Below are 17,960 nucleotides of genomic sequence, written 5' to 3'. Positions count from 1 at the left end.
AATTTTTGGCAAGTGAATCTTTGCATGCATGCCCCTGATTGTGACATTTGTTGTGTTCCTACAAACACAATTTAAGAGAAGGAACATTTCATGCAGTGCTAAGTGACCAAAGGTAAAAAGACCTGATAATAATGGTGGTACAGTATTGCCTACTGTAATACATGGTTCAGTGTGTAACCTCTAGTTGATTTCTCTGACTCGTCACAGTTTTCACAATAAATACTAAGTTACCATGTATGTTGCTTATTATAACATATTTAAATTTAACATTACATTTGAGCTTTTGTTATACTTTATTCTGCTCCATAAAATGTCCAATAGTTTGATAACAACAATGGTTATTTTAAAATAAACCCATTGTCTCTATATGAGGTCATACTTTTGGTTCAAAGATAATGCATAGTTTTTATACTTATCGAGTCCAAACAATCTCAAATAGCTAAGAGAACTTTAAATAAATACATCCCAAACAAGATTTCCAGTCTCAGGAGGTTAAAATTAGAATGGCATTAGGGAAAATGTGTTTTTCTTCCATGCTAATGAGAAGCTAGATACCACTCGCATATCAATTTGATACTACAGCCACAAGCTATAGGGCTTAGTACAACAAATACTGCAGATGCAGGAGAAACACTATAAATCTAGCGGAGGAAATACCAAATAAATGGATTATCTCCCAGAAAGAAAATAAATATGTATATGTTCTCTCTGGTAGGTCTATGGCCATACGAGACACAAGAGGCAGTTTTTAAAAGAAGTATTTTTTGTCATTGGGGATATCAGATCAGACTCCTTTTTCCTCCATACAAATCTTATTCTCATGATTTTACTCTGCACTCTGACGAAATTAATTAAAAAACCTCTGATTCATATCTACATATGCCTTTTTCTAATAACAAGGACCGAAGAGCTTTGTACGAGTTGAAAGGAATCTTTCAGCTTGATAAAAAGAAAGTCAAGACAACTTAATTAATCACTGTTGGCTTTACTCTGGAGGCATAGTGTAATTGAAAGTGTCCTAGATTCACAGTTGTCTGCTAATGCAAGTTTGAAAGAGGGCTAGAAAGCCCTGTTATAGAACCAAAGCTAAGGCTCAGCAACACATACTGATGTTCCAAGGTTACGTCTTAACTTCTGGAAGAAAGGTAAATTCTCTGTATTGAGCATATGGTGAGCCATTCATCTCTGTCCATCATCCAGGGAGGAGTTTGCCACTAACGGCACCAGAGATACCGCTGCTGAAGGACAGATGTTATCTTTCAGTAGCTATGCTGTCTTTAAGTGACAATAATACTATCATTGGTCTTTTTAGTTATTTGGAAAATATTGCTATTTATATATATGCTATTTAAAAAAACAAAACAAAACAAAAAATCTGATCCATTCATCAACAGCAAACCCACAGTGAATTTTTATAGAGTTAAATACTTATGACCTTATATATTTATATGGGAGACTGAATTTACATCATTATTTAAAGGAGACTATTTGTTATTTCTAAGTCATTATCCTTTCTCAAGAGTTGCCCAGAATTCCAGTTTTTGAGGAAACATTTTACATTCGTGATGACATACATGGTGCAACAAGTGCTGCTTAAATAGACAAACCTGCTCAGATTGAGCACCTAATTGTGCAGTTGTACCATTTTAACATATCTATAGATCTGTATAGATCTGTGGATCTTCAGGGAGGAGGTGGATGATGAAACCGAACGAGGTAGTGAATATTTGGTGTGGGATATTCAGTCTGATCCAAATTGAATTCTGGGGTCCTTGTGTGTGAATATGTAAAATAAAAAGTAGAAAGCAAAGGTGAAAACATGTGATCACAGGTCTCTGTGCCCCAAAGACATCTGACACCTTACTTATGTCAGCATAAAGCTGTCATCCATGACATACGGGGTCTTCAGTAACGGTTGCAGAGTTAACGGGTGATGTGTTTTCTGCCCTCGCTTGTATGGATGCACTTAGCTTTTGCATTTTATTCTGTGCTAACAGGAAACATCTTGAAACGCAGTACTTTTTCATTGCATGTTTTAAAGTGATGACAGTCTGAGGAGGCAGGTTTTTGAAGCTTGTGGTTTTTTCTGTCGGCTTGAAAGAGTTAGCGTTGCTATGTGTCTTCACAGTATGCTTAGCGGTGGCCCGTTTCACAGAAATAAATTGAAAAGGAAAATAACGTGAGAAATATTTCAGAGAGAAGAATATGTAAGTTTTAAATCACATCAAGACTTTGGGGTTTCTAATTGCCAGTCATCCAACCAACAGCAAAGTGATTATTATCACTCAAGAACTCATCCCCAAGACAATATTTTTTCCAGGAAATATCCCTGTCTTTCCTTTTCTTTTCATTTAATGTTACACAATCTGTATGCCACTGCTATATCCATGCCATTTTAAATATTTTTTCCCCCCTTTAGTTCTTCTTGTATATTCTTGTGCACAATTTTGACACTTAAGTTGTTTTCTTCTTCTAACCTAAACCTACTCAGACTTCAGTTTTGCCCCTTTTAACCCAACCTCTACTCAGTTACTGTGTCTTAAATGCTACTATCTCTGCTATAGAGATTAAATTTAACTCCCGCTGCTGGCCCTCTGCTAGCGTAACTAAACTCACACAGGGAGGAAAAAATAAAGGAATGAGAGTGTTGAGACGAATGAGAACTACGAGTGATAAGAGACACGAGGTAAACAGAAGTAAATGCAACTCATTATCTCCTTCTCTTGTCCCCCATTTTTGTTTTAATCACTTGAGCGGATGGGGGAGAGCAGACACTCCCCAACTAACTGCCCATTGGCCTACAGGCATTTAGAGGAGATTTTAACAGTTGTAGAGGGAGGGAGGGAGAGAGCGCTGGCAGTGCAGAGATCCTTGACTCGTTGGCCCTGGCCTGTCAGCAGGTGGTAGAGAGAGAGAGTTGCTGAGTGACACTCGGTCCGTCAGAGAAAAGTCAGAAAGAAGAAAGGTAGAAAGGAGAGAAAGTTAACAAAGCTCCCCCCAAGGGTAAGACATATTCATATTCTTTTCATTTTTAAGTGCCATTTCTAACTTAGATACGTTAACTATATGCTCCTTTTCTTTTTTGGAGGATTCAAATATTGCTTCACTCTTGCTTAGGATATTTTTATTTGTGCATTTCTTTTTGTCTGTTCTACCTTCCTTTAGCCTTTCCCTTATTTTTAGAACCCTGTTTACCTCTTTTTTACTCAGAAGGTTTGAGGGGCGATAATGAGACACAACGTCAGATTTTCTGCTGTTAGTTACATGACAGCAAATGAGCTAAAGTGAGACCCAGAATTTATCAAGTGTCCCAGGACTGAAGCTGTTCTTGCGTTAGTCTGGGCTTGCTTTGCAGGACTTGGTTTAAGAGAAGGTTTTGTAAAACTTGGTAAGCGATACAGACTGATTTATGATGATATTTGACACGATCAACAACTTCCTGTGAGCATTTCATGCTTAATTTGCATAATCAAAGCATACTTAGTGTATTTCATTGAAATATGAAGAACATGCGTTCAGGTAAACATTTATGAATGAAAAAAAATAGATAGATCGTCTTAACGTAGTATAAATGTGATCAGTGTGATTATTTTCCCATCAGAGTAACTGTGACAGCCTCAGTTTTTCTAACGGTGTATTAAAAATATTAATTTCATATCATGAATATGATTGTTGTTATGATAATCCCGTGCTGTTTGACAATGAAGCTGCCATTATAGATTTTCCTCTATGATAATAACAAAAATTATTAGTATTCAATTATGTGCTGAGGTGAGAAATGTTCTCGCAGGACTGTTGATCCAGTAGATTTACCTTTTATGCTACTGTACTGGCACCGCGAATTCACAGAAGCCCTCGCAAAATGAGCTACAGATGTGGGCCTTGAGCCATGCAAAATGATAGAGAGAGAGAGAGACCCACAACCCTGAGTGGGTGGGTTATAAAATGTGTTCACATTGCATAATGTTACTGCTTTCATGGAAACATCAGTCATTTTATTTACTCAAACCGCCTGAAAATGACCTTACTGCAAAGCTACTGAAAACACTTTTATTATTAGAAAAGCTAATCTATGTCAGGTATTTAGCTGCTTTATTATTGCCTTTTCACTGGGTTCTTCTGTCAGCCCACTGAGGGGAATTAAGTCTCTGCGGTTCTGATGAAGCGAGGTCCTTATCGAGGTCTCCTTGTGGTCTATGTATCAGTAGGAGACAGACAGAATCGTGAAGATATGAGCTCTGCTCTCAGACGATAATTGCTTTCAGCTTTGTTTTATTCATTTTCGTTTCCATGTTCTGTCTGCGAGTTGCCATGTGTGAAAGGAAGAGAGGAAGGGAGAGGAACGTCTAGAAGTTTGCAACCACACATGAGGCACGACCTTACCTCTTCTCATCCTCCGGCATGTCGGTTTGTTCCATAGAGATTAGTCAAAAGTTGAAATCCGGTGAAACAGTCAGCCTTTTGTCTGATATTTAATGGCTCTCTAGAGAGGGTAGGGCAAATGTGCAAAGACTGACCAGGTCTTATTCTACTTCACGTTTCTCTCTCGGAGTCTGTATTCCCGATACAAGCTTTCCTCTGCAGCTGTTTGTTTTTCTTTTTATGTGCAGTTGCCTTTTCTCCCCTTTCTCTGTATTCGTGTGGCCTATTGTTTAACACGGTGAGGTTTCAAAGGCTTTGACAGAGAAACACACAAATGCACAATCATCCCTTACAGCTTGTCAAGCAGCCTTTAGTGAAAAGTGTCTGCCAGTCCAGACAGTCTTGTCTCAGGTCGAATACATTTCTCTTGTTACCTTTGGAGGGCTCCTCCACTGCTTCTGGAGGCCATAAATACCAAGTTTCATAAACAGTACACAGATGGGCAGAGTGAACAAATATTATATCAGCAAACACTACTAACACAGCGTTGCTTTCAAAGGAAAGTCATTGTCAGGAAGGACTGTGTTTACGAACACTCTGAATTAGGTTTGTGTTGGCTTGAAAGCCATAATGAAATGCCGAATGACCCATGTGGAAAGCCCATCGGTTTCCCTGCTTTATCCTGCAGTCTAGAGTCATTACTGGCAGTCAGCTGAATTATGTTTCCAAATCAACTGGACGCCAAAGCCAGAAAGCTCACTTTTAGAATAATTGAAAATATATCATGGTTTATGTCATGGCAGATATTGAATTCTACACCTTTATTTAGATCCCATCTGTTTCATTCATTGATATTTAATCTTGCCTGTCAGTTTACTTTTAATCACCCCCTCTTCCACTTGTCCATTAGTGGAGTGAATGATTGGTACCTAATAAATCATAACGGCATATTTGTTCTATACTGTCCTTCACATTTATACATTCATATGCCAATTATCCATCATCCATCTTCTATTTCTCTCACAGACTGTAAATTAAGATGGGATTAGTCACTCTGATGTCAACCAGCAGTACTGAAACATCTACATTAGTGTTTTGGCTTCCTCATTGTTGCCTTTTGGAGCCAAAAGTAACCATATTTGGATGACAGGGAGTTGTTATGTGATTTTAATAAGGTAGGTGAGTTAATAAAATACTTGAATTTCAAACAGCAAAACTGGAACCCACAGTCTGCACTACAAAGCGTACAAAAAATTTCCTATGCTACAAAATGGACAGCAGTTCGGTAAGTTGAATTAGGAAGGTGAGGCCTCGCGGACAGTACCTTTCAATCAAAACACATCACTAGCTTTATGGAAAGTCCAACAGGATGAGTTGTAAAGAAAAAAAAGGTAAAATTAGCTATAGATAACATTTTGTAACAGGCTTTAAACCTGCCTGTGTTTCAGAGCTGAAAGTGCATCAATGTGCACGCTTACAAAGAGGGTCTGGAAAATGAAAAATATGAAAACACTGAACAAACTAATTTTTTCACTTATAATTACAGTACCATCTGGAAATTCCAGTCTTTTTAAAATAGACTAGCTCCTGATATTTTATGTTTTTTGTGGTCCAACTGTTCAGATTTGCTCAAACCAGCATGAAAGTTGAATCAAAATAGCAATATTTTCATTTATGACGCTGAGAATTTGATGTTAAACGGACTATACATGTTTTATGGTGCAATATTGTGAAACCCTAGATTACTAATTATATAACTTTCAAAACTTGACACAATTACTCTTCGCAATGTGATTTGTTTTATTAGTGTGTGCTCAAATACGAGACTCACACAGAACTGCTTTAACTTTTTAAATACATAATTCAACTAGCCAGTACTCAGACCTTTTTTGAAGCAGCTATCTCAAATTACAGATCGAGATTTAACATTACGATCAGAAAGACCTGTGACAATTTCAGGCTTCTATCTTTAATACTTTTTGAGTGATTCATGTTCAAACATGGCCTCAGATGTCAATGAAAAAAAAAGAAAAGAAAAGAAAAGAAAAAGAAAGAAGGTGGGTAGATGAGACTTAGGACAAAAATAAATACAAATACTACAAAAACAGTGTAACATATGAAACTAAAATTTCACAGCAAGCAATAAACTGCATGTGTCCAAACTTTGAGCAGTAACATTTTTTGTGCAAAATGGTCAAGCAGTGTTGGAACCAACACTTTTCAAAGAACTGCAGTTTTTTCACACTGTAGCACTGGCTCCGTTTTGTTTGTTTTTTTTAGCCCAACTGGTGTCCATCCATCCATCCATCCATTCAAATGTAACTGCCCCACTTCCCTCTTTATCCCATTTCCTTTCTCCATTAATTCCTCCATCTGTCTGTCTTTCCAACATGAGGACAGTCTCAGCAGTCAGACACGACCCTGTGCTATGCTTGGAAAGTCACACTGCAATCTCCTCCAAGAGAAATAAGAAAAGGCCTTGAAAAAGGCAAGCATCAAATAAAACCTTGACAGGGAGCTATAAACATGCTTGTTAAGCATCTCTGTGAGCCCGTGCTCAGTGCTATTACACACCATACTATACCATCTGTAATGTGGCTAACTGCTAGAGTGTCAGTGATTCCAACACACAACTCTCCATCACTTCTTCTCTTACCTATTCACTCTCCCTCACCCACTGATCCATCTGATTCTCGATCCTGTTTTCCGCTCTCCATACCCCTCACTTTATTTCCATTTTCCTGTCTTAAGGCCTTAATCTCAGTTTTACAATCCTAAGATTTGGCCATTGACAAAAGACCTTCTAAGGTCTAGTTTTTCACCACAGCATAGGGTAAAAGACACAGCATGTCTGTGATGTCATAGCTTGGATTGTTTGCACAGGCACCGGTCTCTGACCTCAAGCCTTTGACCAGCAGTAGTTAAATACACAGCTAAAATAACCAAGCTGGATATACTGAGTTTGAACTGGTCATGATAATTGCACGTGCATTTGCCTCCCTAAAAAAAGCACTGGGAATTCTGAATCACAAACCTACTTGAGTTGTGTGCATTCATTTGAGCTAGAACTCATATTCCAGCACTTAACTCAAAATAAAATGTGTTGACTCGATGAAGAGAAGCTTTCCACTTTAGAGTTTGAAAATATGTCACGTATAACAGCATGTAACTCAACTGTAACTCAAAATGTCAGATATTGTCATATTCTCAGTTTCCTAGGATCCCTGCTTAGATTATATGTTAATCTGATAATGGTGTCATCATGGTATTGGCAGGTTTTTAGTTCTGCTTGTTGACAACTTAATATTCTGGCCAATGCTCTCTCTCAATGTCTAATGGGATTTTAAGTATTAGTTTCTCTGTCTGCACATTATTTTTTAACTTTTCCAGCTGTTTTAGTCTTTGATGCTCAAAGAGAAAATGTTTTGATAGATTTCCAAGTCATACATTTTTTCCACTTCAAAATTTCACATTTTGAGCAAACGCAGGAATAAATCTCAAAATAAGAGAGCTGTTTTTGCCCAGCTCTTAGAGTTTATAATTTATAGTAAAGTTGAGCTAAAACACTGAAATAAAACTGAATAATAGTTATTTTTGTGTATCGTGACACGCCGGAAAAGCCTGAGAAATATTTGCTGGTTTTATTTGTGCAGTAGTATATTTGGTCCTGTATTGGACCCAGTGGAGCCACTCAGTTTACATGAATAGTATAGGCCTGTGAGACTGAAGCCATGTATACACTCTGAAAGCTGCTGTTTCAGCTCCTCCCCCTTTAAGCAAACCTGATTGGCTGCCCCTCATAAGCAGAGGGTGGGGTTGCTGTGCTCACAACCAGAGCTGTATGTCTGACCATAGTAAGGAAATTTTGGTTCATATGGATTATTTGCACATACGCTGACCTCAGTAATTAAAACTTTATCCATGTTGACCATTTGCATTCAATATTGTAGTGTATGACAGGAAATGTATCCACTTTAAGCTTCTATGCAATTGTCTGATGCTACAGAGTTTCCATTTATCAAACATGACACCATTTCTTCTTCTTTCTTCTTCACTTGATTAGAGGTTTTGTGTTTCCATAGACCACATGAGCTCAGCACAGTTAGCTCATGTGTTCCTTCAAACCACCTTTTAAACTTTTGTACCATAAGGTTTAATTCAAACCAAAGTCCGGCAAAAGGGCTATTGAAGCTTAAGCAGGATTTCTATTTTGAAAGCATGTAATTTAGCTTCCCGGGGAAGCCGCTGCAAGGTTTTAAGTTCACATGACATCACTGTCATTAGACACAATGACATCATCACCGAGGACAAGCTTCTGCATTCGCTGAAGCTTTGAAATGCCTGACTGAGCACAATTTATGGTTTACGATCTCTGCCAAAGTGATGACTATTCACTTTCTACTGCCACACTGTGGAATGAGAGCTCCATTACGACACACACAGGGTGACACAATGGTTCAGGTTTCTTGTGATTAAATATACAGTAGTCTGCCCCAGTGAATCTAATGTAACTTATGTATTTCTGTCCTCAGCTCTGTATAAAACACTGTTGAAGGTACAAATCTGTGCCTTTGTCAGCCACGAGACACAGGTTCAGTCAGGCGCAACAACAGACGCCTACAGTTTCAGGGGTTTGTTACACACAGTTATTGCCAAAGATACAGTCTGTACAAAATGTATATAGTCCAGCACTAAAAAACAGATGGGATATTTCATCTCCATATGCGTTTGCTCATGCCAATGTGAGAGTCCTCGAAGTAAATTTGATGTACCTCACACTGAGCTGTGAGGTGTTTAACGTTATTGTCTTTGATTTCAAACACAGACTAGCAGGCAACTGTCTGGAGGGCCCAAGACTCCTAGGCCCCCCAGTATGAGATATAATTTCTGTTTGACTAACCACACACGCACGAATTCTGCTTTAAAAAGAGATTTGGTGTTTAAGTTGGATTTTTCTCTTATGTTGCAAAATAATGTTCTGTCCAGCTGTTTTAACCTTTTTTGTCAAATATATTTATTTATTTATTACAACTACATCAATTTTTTTAAATTCACTTATTACATTTCACTGTATAAAATGCCATGGCAAAAAAGTACATCCTCTTTCAGTTACAAGGTTTTACATGTCAGTTCATTATAAAATGAAGCCAAAATACAGAAGCAGCATATGAAAAATTAAGTCCACACTTTCTGCTTCCATTAGCATTAACAATCTGAACTCAGAACACAATCCGTCCACCTATAAGCTGTTGAATCATGGGGTATGCTTAATTTTTCACTTATAGCTCATGCATTTTGGCTTAAATAAATAACTAAAACAAAAACAACAACACAGCTTGATTTCAAAACCTACTCAGAATGAGCTTATTTTTTTTATGTGTTGATATGTAAAACTACAATTCCCTTTTCTGTGACTGTATGAACAAGACAAAGCTGATACCATTGGAGTTTTGTTATTTTTATGCTTGAAGATATGTAAGATGCAGCACTGTTGTTAAAGGAAAGATGATTATGAGGTAGTTAGTATTTTTTTCCAAGCTTAGCTAATAAGTTCTACCACATTTTGTATTCTTTTCATAAGAAGATTTTTTTTTGTACACGTATAATTCAGAAGGGAGTACCCCACACACATGAAGAAAAACTGTCTGCCATGTTTCCATGGGCTTCCTCACACTCCTGGGATCTTCAGACCATAGAACACACACGTCGAGTCCATATCCAGTCATTGTTAGACTATGTGCAACCTCTGCTAACAGAGTCCACTGATTCATGTCAGTTCTTTAAGACACTTCATGACATTTTCCAAATCTTGCCGGGCCAAAGGCAACAAATTCTAATGGTAAAAAGATATATTCAGAGGGAGTTTTGAAACTGAAGATCTAGTAACAATTTTACAGCTGGTCCTTATCCAGTGATTGTGTATAGGGAAAATGGTTATGGGGTAACTGTGTGTCACAAGATGAACGAAGTAGGTGGAGTAACAAAGTATGACAGCTTAACCAAACCTGCCAGCAACAAACTCTCAGACTGAAAGTGAACAAGTTCCCGAATGTTGATTTAATTTTTGCATGTCAGAGCTGTTTTATATGTTGAAACATAAAAAATAAGTGACCTCAGTTGCACAAATACACTGTTAAACAAAACAAATCCTAAAAAAACGGTAATATTCCGGCAGCTGGGCGCCAAAATACTACCGTAAAATAACAGAAAATAACTTTCTCATGAAAATACAGTTATTTTCAGTAATGAAAATACAGTTTGTTGCTCTAATTTTACATGGGATTCTGCCTTTTCCAAGTGCTTTTAGACATTAAATTAGGAACATTTTAACGTGATCAAACAATGAAATTACCTATAAACAAGGTCATATGAATCATAATACGTAAATGTATAGAAATATACAGTTAACAATTGGTTTAAATAATAATGGATTGCATGCCCTGGGACAGAGGCGAGGCTGCCATATCGCACCATCGGCCCCTCTGGCCATCAGCAGTAGGTGATACTAATAATACTTATGTGATGTAACACAAGCTTATAGGAATCATGTTATATACGTTTCCATAGCATTACATTTGAATTCAACAGTTCAATCTTTCAAATAACGGACAGATATTTGTGAGATCATGATACATTTGTGAATGTATTTTAACAATCTAAATATGCATGTGTACAGACAGATACATTTAATAATCATGAAAATTATGTTTTATTACATTACAGTGATTTAACATTAATTTACATTTGAAATGTCTATCACAGTCTATTTACGTAACTTTAGAAGAACAGAACAAAACTGTAAAACGCACAGTAAAATACTTTTATATTAGGATTTTTTCCGACAGTGCAGCCATACCCGCGACCTTGTGGTTGTTAGTTCACATTCATTGGCCGATGCTTAGCGTCATGTTATTATGTGTCCCAACATCCAATGGCATGTCACATTGTTTTCATGGCCACACCCTCACCCCAGGTGCAGAGGCCTATTTCTGTTCAGGAATGTTGTGAATACTTCGAGATTTATATTAATTGCAATTCCTACCTCTACATTTATTATTTAAATTATATAATTAGCACAGCGTGGCAGTGCAATGTTTTATATGTTTTTTTTAGTTTTTATTCCTATTAATCATATTTTCACTTGTTACCTCTGAATTATTGAGTCAGACCTAGATGACATGAAATTTTCAGCAAAATTATAATTCAAATACTCCTTTAATTATTGATTATTCTCATTAATTTTCGATCATTTTATATATTTTTCCATAGTATTACATTTGAATTTAACAGATCATTCTCTCACATTACAGACAAATATTTGTGAAATTATGATACATTTCTGAATGTATTTTTACAATCTAAATATGCATATGTAAAATGAATATGAAGTAAATTGTGTTTTACTATATTTACAGTGATGTTATGTTATTTTACCTTCGACATGTAAAATCACAGTCTACTTACGTAAATTTAATGATTTTCTAGAAAGACAGTACAAAACTGTAAAATATACAGTAAGATACTTTGACATTACTATTTTTTGGAACAGTGTACCACTAGCAATGACCGCTAGACCCCTGTGGAGGGCCCTGTGCCTGCTGGCCCTACTCTGCACATGGTCACGCACAAGTTCTGCTGACACCCAGCCAGACCCCTCAGCTGCAGAGCAGGAAGTCACCTTGAGCCACATCTATAAAATTGACATCCCGGGGAGCACCAGCTGCAACCTACAACACATATCAACACAGGATGAAACAGGTCATAAGAAAGATATAACTGAGAGATTAAGAGTGAAGAGCAACAGATAGGTGTAGCAGCATGAACTTAACAAAGATATCCATTTTGCAGGTCTGCAGATGGAGACCACAAAAAATGGAAACAATGACATTATCTTCAGACACAACATCAAGCTGCAGTCACCCAGATGTGACTGCGAGGATTCAGAAAGCTTTAAGTCTTTGCTTTACAGAGTCAATGGACTCGAAGAAGAAGTCAACTACCTTAAGACCCAGTGTGCACAGGGATGCTGTGGTGCTGCAGGTAGGCCATGACATGACATGATAGACTAGGCTGCTGGGGACTTTCCATGATGAACTGAACGTTTCTTCTTTACTCACTTCTTTTCACTCTCTCTGTGTTGGCGTATCTCTTTATCAAGGCGTGGACAAAAGCTGTAGTGGCCATGGTACCTACCAACACGACACCTGCAGCTGCCTCTGTAACGTAGGATGGGAAGGCCCCGACTGTTCTGAATCCTCCTGCCCAGATGAGTGCAACGACAATGGCCGATGCGTAGATGGCCGGTGCGTCTGCCATGAGGGCTACACCGGAGAAGACTGCAGTGAGCTGACATGTCCAGACAACTGCAATGACAATGGCCGATGCGTGGATGGTCAGTGCGTGTGCTATGAGGGCTACACCGGAGAAGACTGCAGCGAACTGGCCTGTCCAAACAACTGCAATGACAAGGGCCAGTGTGTAGACGGGAAATGTGTGTGCTTCTCACACTTCGCTGGTGAGGATTGCAGCAACCAGAAGTGTCCCAATGACTGCACAGATAATGGCCATTGTGTGAACGGCAAGTGCATCTGTGATGACGGCTTTTACGGGGAGGACTGTTCGTTAGGTAAGCTTAACATGATTTCTGTTGATGCTTTGCAAACTTTAACACAAGGGCGTCAAACTTAAGGCCCGGTGGCCCGAATCGGCCTGGCAGCGACTCCAATCTGGCCCAGTGGACGGCTTGAAAATGTGAAGAAGGACATAGGAAGACATTTACTGAAATTTAATAAAAACCTTTTCAGTAATCTGACACATTTATCATATAGCTTCACTCGTCCAGCCTACTAAAGATCAAAGTAACTAAAAGACATAGCTTGGGGAGTTTTGCAGAAAAATCACAGTTAAAAAAAAGAAGAAGTGAACTTTATGTGCATCGAGGTGTGGATATTAACTTTATGTGACCCAAACTTGCATTTTTCACTTGAGACTGAAAAGTCACATTTCTACAGTCACCTCTATGGCACTAACATTAACCTGAGAATTTTAAGTGCTATGTCACGAAGCACAGATGCTACAAGCAGCTCAGGGACCGTTAAAAAATATAACACTTGGCCCTAATGACCTGTTCACCTTCATATAAATTTCCATATGCATCCTTTTAGTAGCATTTTCATGCCCAGACTGAATGATTCGCAAGAGCCAAAGCAGTGCAGTTTGGGCTTTAATCATCTATCTCCTACCATCTGTGTGATTCATGTACAAGTGTCCAGGGTCATACATCAACTGAATGGCAATTACCTTACAAGTAATATCAAGTCATATTCATATAGGTGCAGCTACAGGGCAGAAAAAGTTTTTCAACCAGCCTGTTTTAGTATTTGCTGTTACATCTTGTCATCAGCCGCTTAAGATCCCTGCTCAACAGCTGCACCTTGCTCTGCTAAAAAAAACGAAAGAAGATATTTTTACTAAAATTAAACTAGTCATTGGAGCCCAGCTGTTATCTTCACAGCTTTCTTCACAGCCCCTATAGCCTCCTCCACTGGCTCTGTACTTTTTGGTACTTTAGCTTTTTTAAAATGCAGTAATGACCTGCAGCAGAGTCCCTGATGGTGCTTGAACTTTAAGAGCTGCCTCAAAAGCCACTCTTAGCCAGTAAACCCCTACAGTTAACTATTAGTCAGCTCAGTGATGCTGAAGGGTTTCTGACCAAACCTACTATGGAATTCAAAGCATATCTCCCGACAGTTATTTCAGAGATATCAGCCGACGGGGCGCTTTCAGTGGGCTGACCTGATGACCACTGCATTTTTGGCCTCCAGACAACCTATAACATCAGGTCACATAATACCACAGAAATATAAGAATACCCATCAGTCTTTCAGGGCTTCATCTGGCTTTTACCCTGCAGAAGAATCATCACCTTTCCTGCTAAATGCACTGCTCGCCAAATCACTGTTGCTGTGCTGCCCGAGGAGCAGAGTACAAAATTGCATTTTACAGCAATTTAAGGCCAGGAAAGCAGAAACGTGAGCAGCAGCTGCCAGGCATGAGCACTGAATTCCCACTGTGACAGTCAATTCTGCAGAGATATTGAACATTTGGCTGCAAGTGAATGGCACTTTTATTTTTTTCATAGCATTGATCTCTTACATTTGAAATAGTATTCTATTTATACGCTAACATCTGTCTATGGTTGTCTTGGCATGTTTTTCCTCTGTATTTAATCAAGAGCACAAAGCATGTGTTTTAAAGCCCTCTTTTTTTTTTTTTTAAGTCAACTGGATCCATCAAATGCAGCTCCGTGAACCATAAATGTTTCAGACTTCACAGTAGCAGGTCAGAAATGTCAAACCGTAGATGACGATTCCATTTCTTCAAGCTGTGTTTCATACCACAGAGGTAGAGAACAGATCTGTAGCTTCGTGTTTAGGTGCTGTTGAATGGAGTCCAACATCAACAGTGGCGCCGTGTCAGAGGAAAAGTCAGGCAAGAAGGGAAAGTGGGAGGTAAGAAAAAAAAAACCCTGTGTTGATTTTAGGTGTTAGCGGTAATAAGAAGGCTGAGAGGAAGAGCACAAAAGCAAAACAGTTGGCGCGTTCTTTGTTTTATGTGGCTATTTGCCATTTCAACACCTGGCTGATGGATGCCAATCTGTTTTTTGGGCGCTGATGGGAACAATACTCTTGAAGTATGGGTTTAGATACAGTTTCTGTCCTTTCCAGTGAGGCACACTTTAATGTTTTCTTTTGTGTTCTTAACCATCAAAGGCAGAAGCCTCATGGCTTAGAAATCAGCAGCCCTTGCACAGTCGGAATAGTTTTCTTAGCCTCAGTTTATGTCAATCCAGAAGATTTAGTAAAAATGCAACCAAATTTAATGAGGTAATCTGAATATAATACAGGTGAGATTATTAAAGCTTTCTCAACATAATGCAGATGGTCTGTATTTAGCTTATTATCCTTTATTTTTTCGTGGCCTCTAAAATGTTTCCTTTTATTATAAAGCACATTTAGAAAAGTTGACTTTAAACCATATTTAGCCATTTTTTCCTTACCAGTTCTCTTTTAATGAGCTGGATCAGGATTTCCTCTAAAATATCAAGCTACAGACAGGAAAGATGATAGCACATAAAAAATCAAATTTCTCAAAGAAGTCCAGACGTGTCGTTTCAGTAAAATTTTCTTCCTCTGATAGCATTTTGCTGATTCTTAAGCCGAAAAGGCACAAATCACCATTATTTTCTGCTTTTCCAATCTTATTATGCAAATGTATTCACACCAGCTGTTCTGAAATAATATTTAAGGGCAAAGATGGTTGATAGTCATGCCTGGATTAGCAACAGGAGGATTTTAACTGTTCCTTGATGGAAAAAGACTGCTGCATTTGAAGAAAAACATCGAGCTTCCTGACTTTACCTTGTGGAACAGCATCTAAATCTTATGTGAATTCCTTGCTTGCCAAAGCTATAGTGGACCCCATAACCACTCATTTCACATTTCTCATTTTCCCTTGTAATAAGCTTTTACTTGCACGCCATGTTTTGCTTTTTCTTTTAAAAAAAATCTATACAGTCTGCCATTTTATTTCCCTCTATCATACCCACAAAAGCTCACCTTGCCTTTAAAAAGCCTCACTCCCCAACACGGCTGACATGTCGTCTTCTGTGTTTTGGCTGCGGTTTTGGTTTGTTTTTACTCTTAGCTCCCCCACCATGTTTTTCCAGAATGGCCAGAGAAGCACTTTAAAAGAGTCTTTCTTTCCATTTAGAGTAAAAAAACAAAACAAAACACCTATTTTGCCGTGTTCATGATTTGTTGGTTCTTTGACAATCAACTGAGAAAAAAAAGATTTAAGCCTTTTGGTAGATTGAATAAGTGTAGGTGTTATGCAGCGCAGTGAAGGTGTTTGTGGGGACTGACAATAGGCTTTATTGGCAAATTCAACATAATGCCAGGCACAAAGAACTGAAATCCAAAGACGAATGTGAGAAACACAAGACAACCAGGAAACACAGGTTGTTAAAATAGATGTCCTGACAGAGCTCACGGCAGGGAAAGCAAAGACAGGAAGTAAAAGCACAAAAAACACACAGGGAAAAACAAAATAAATCAACATTTGGAAACCACAGAGCTGTACTACAGTACAAGGCAAGATTAATAAGATAGCAATTTATGTCAAACTTAAAGTTTTAAAACTTTAAGAAAACCCAGTTTCACAGAGAAAGTTGATAAAAGATCACCGTGATATGTGTTATCTCTGTCTAGGGCTTGGGGTTTTGTTGACCCAGCTAACTCGAAGAAAACCTATCTATGTTTAATTTCCTTCATAGTACACCCCCCTCAGGGCCTTGTAGTACGAAGTGAGTTTAGCATATCCAGGTTATGCTTTCATTTTCTGTATTCACTTATCCTAACAGTCAGGTGGTGAAGCCCTTGTAGGCTGGGGTCGATTATCCTGACCCTAGCGGTCAAGCTATCAAGCTGTTTATCAACCAGGAGTTTATCAATCTAGTTGGCAAATTCATATGAACGTTGCTGTGTTGGCAGCATCTGTCAAATCAAAAATATAGCTAAGTGTACGGCAGCAGAGCAACTGCAAAGGAAGCTGAAACCATATTATGGGAACAATATGAAAAAGGCTTAAAGCAGCACAGCTGCTGTAGACAATGCAGTGTTCAGTAATTTAATATTAAACGTGTCGTATGAATGTGTGTGCGGTTTGGTTGGTGAGAAGAAAAAAACTTTAAACCCTGCCACTATCCAAGCACTGAGGTCTGGGGGATCTTTTACAGGACAGGCAGTGATTTAACACCAGTTAACCCAAGGTTAACCCTGAAGTTACATGGATAAGATGAAATCCTGCTTCATAGTGGAGGCCTTAGGAGGACAACAACAGCTACAAATAGACAAGACAGAGGAAGAGAAGACAGGGAAGCGAGCAAAAAAGAAAAATTAAAATGCAAGCCTGAATAACAAAATCAGAAAAAGAACTTGTGGACATGATAGCGGACTTGTTGATAAAAATAACAGTTAAATTCTGTTAATTCCTGACTTCGGTGTATATCTCTTTGTTCTCTCAGTCTTGGCACCTCAGGGTCTGCAGGTGGTCCAAGTGACTGACGTCTCTCTCCTGGTTGAGTGGGAATCCGTTCAAGGGGCTGAGTATTATGTGTTGACATATTATCCGAAAAATGACGAGGGTGCGCAGGAGCAGGTAGGTTTTTCTACTTTGATCATTTCTGTGTCAAATACAGGTTGTAGCAAAAAACAGTATATTACCTATTTCATCTTACAAACTTCTTCTCGTCAACTGCATATTAGATTTCGGTCGCCAACACAGAGAACTCCTACCTCATCACAGGACTGACTCCTGGGGTTACCTACATTGTCCAAGTACATGCGGTGATTAAGGACATCCAAAGTGAAGCTGACGAGATTGAAGCCACCACAGGTGAGCACAGACGGCTCTGATCAGGACAGAAAAACAAATACGGAGCTTTAAAATGAGTATTTTTCAGACTAACAGACATTAGTGCTGTAGCAGAACTGGGCGGTGCGCAGCATGTTTCCTTTAAATGAGCTGGTGGTTTAAAG

General features: G+C 38.5%; 1 protein-coding gene across 3 annotated transcripts in view; it reads left to right on the top strand.

Annotated features, from left to right (window-relative positions):
* Positions 1-2,842: 2,842 nt before the first annotated feature.
* Positions 2,843-17,960, top strand: part of tnn (tenascin N) — a 40,631-nt gene continuing 25,513 nt past the window's right edge. For all 3 annotated transcript variants that reach the window (XM_040021767.1, XM_040021766.1, XM_040021765.1), the window contains exons 1-6: positions 2,843-3,003; positions 11,912-12,120; positions 12,211-12,402; positions 12,521-12,988; positions 17,447-17,580; positions 17,688-17,817. In XM_040021767.1, coding sequence (XP_039877701.1) covers positions 11,925-12,120; positions 12,211-12,402; positions 12,521-12,988; positions 17,447-17,580; positions 17,688-17,817 — 1,120 coding nt within the window. In that variant the 5' untranslated portion in view covers positions 2,843-3,003; positions 11,912-11,924. The remainder of the gene's footprint in view (positions 3,004-11,911; positions 12,121-12,210; positions 12,403-12,520; positions 12,989-17,446; positions 17,581-17,687; positions 17,818-17,960) is intronic.

This window comes from Simochromis diagramma, unplaced genomic scaffold (genome assembly GCF_900408965.1).
Source record: "Simochromis diagramma unplaced genomic scaffold, fSimDia1.1 OVJJ01000205.1, whole genome shotgun sequence".
Classification (NCBI taxonomy): domain Eukaryota; kingdom Metazoa; phylum Chordata; class Actinopteri; order Cichliformes; family Cichlidae; genus Simochromis; species Simochromis diagramma.
The sequence above is the reverse complement of the archived record's forward strand: the minus strand, read 5'-3'. Positions and strand labels throughout refer to the sequence as shown.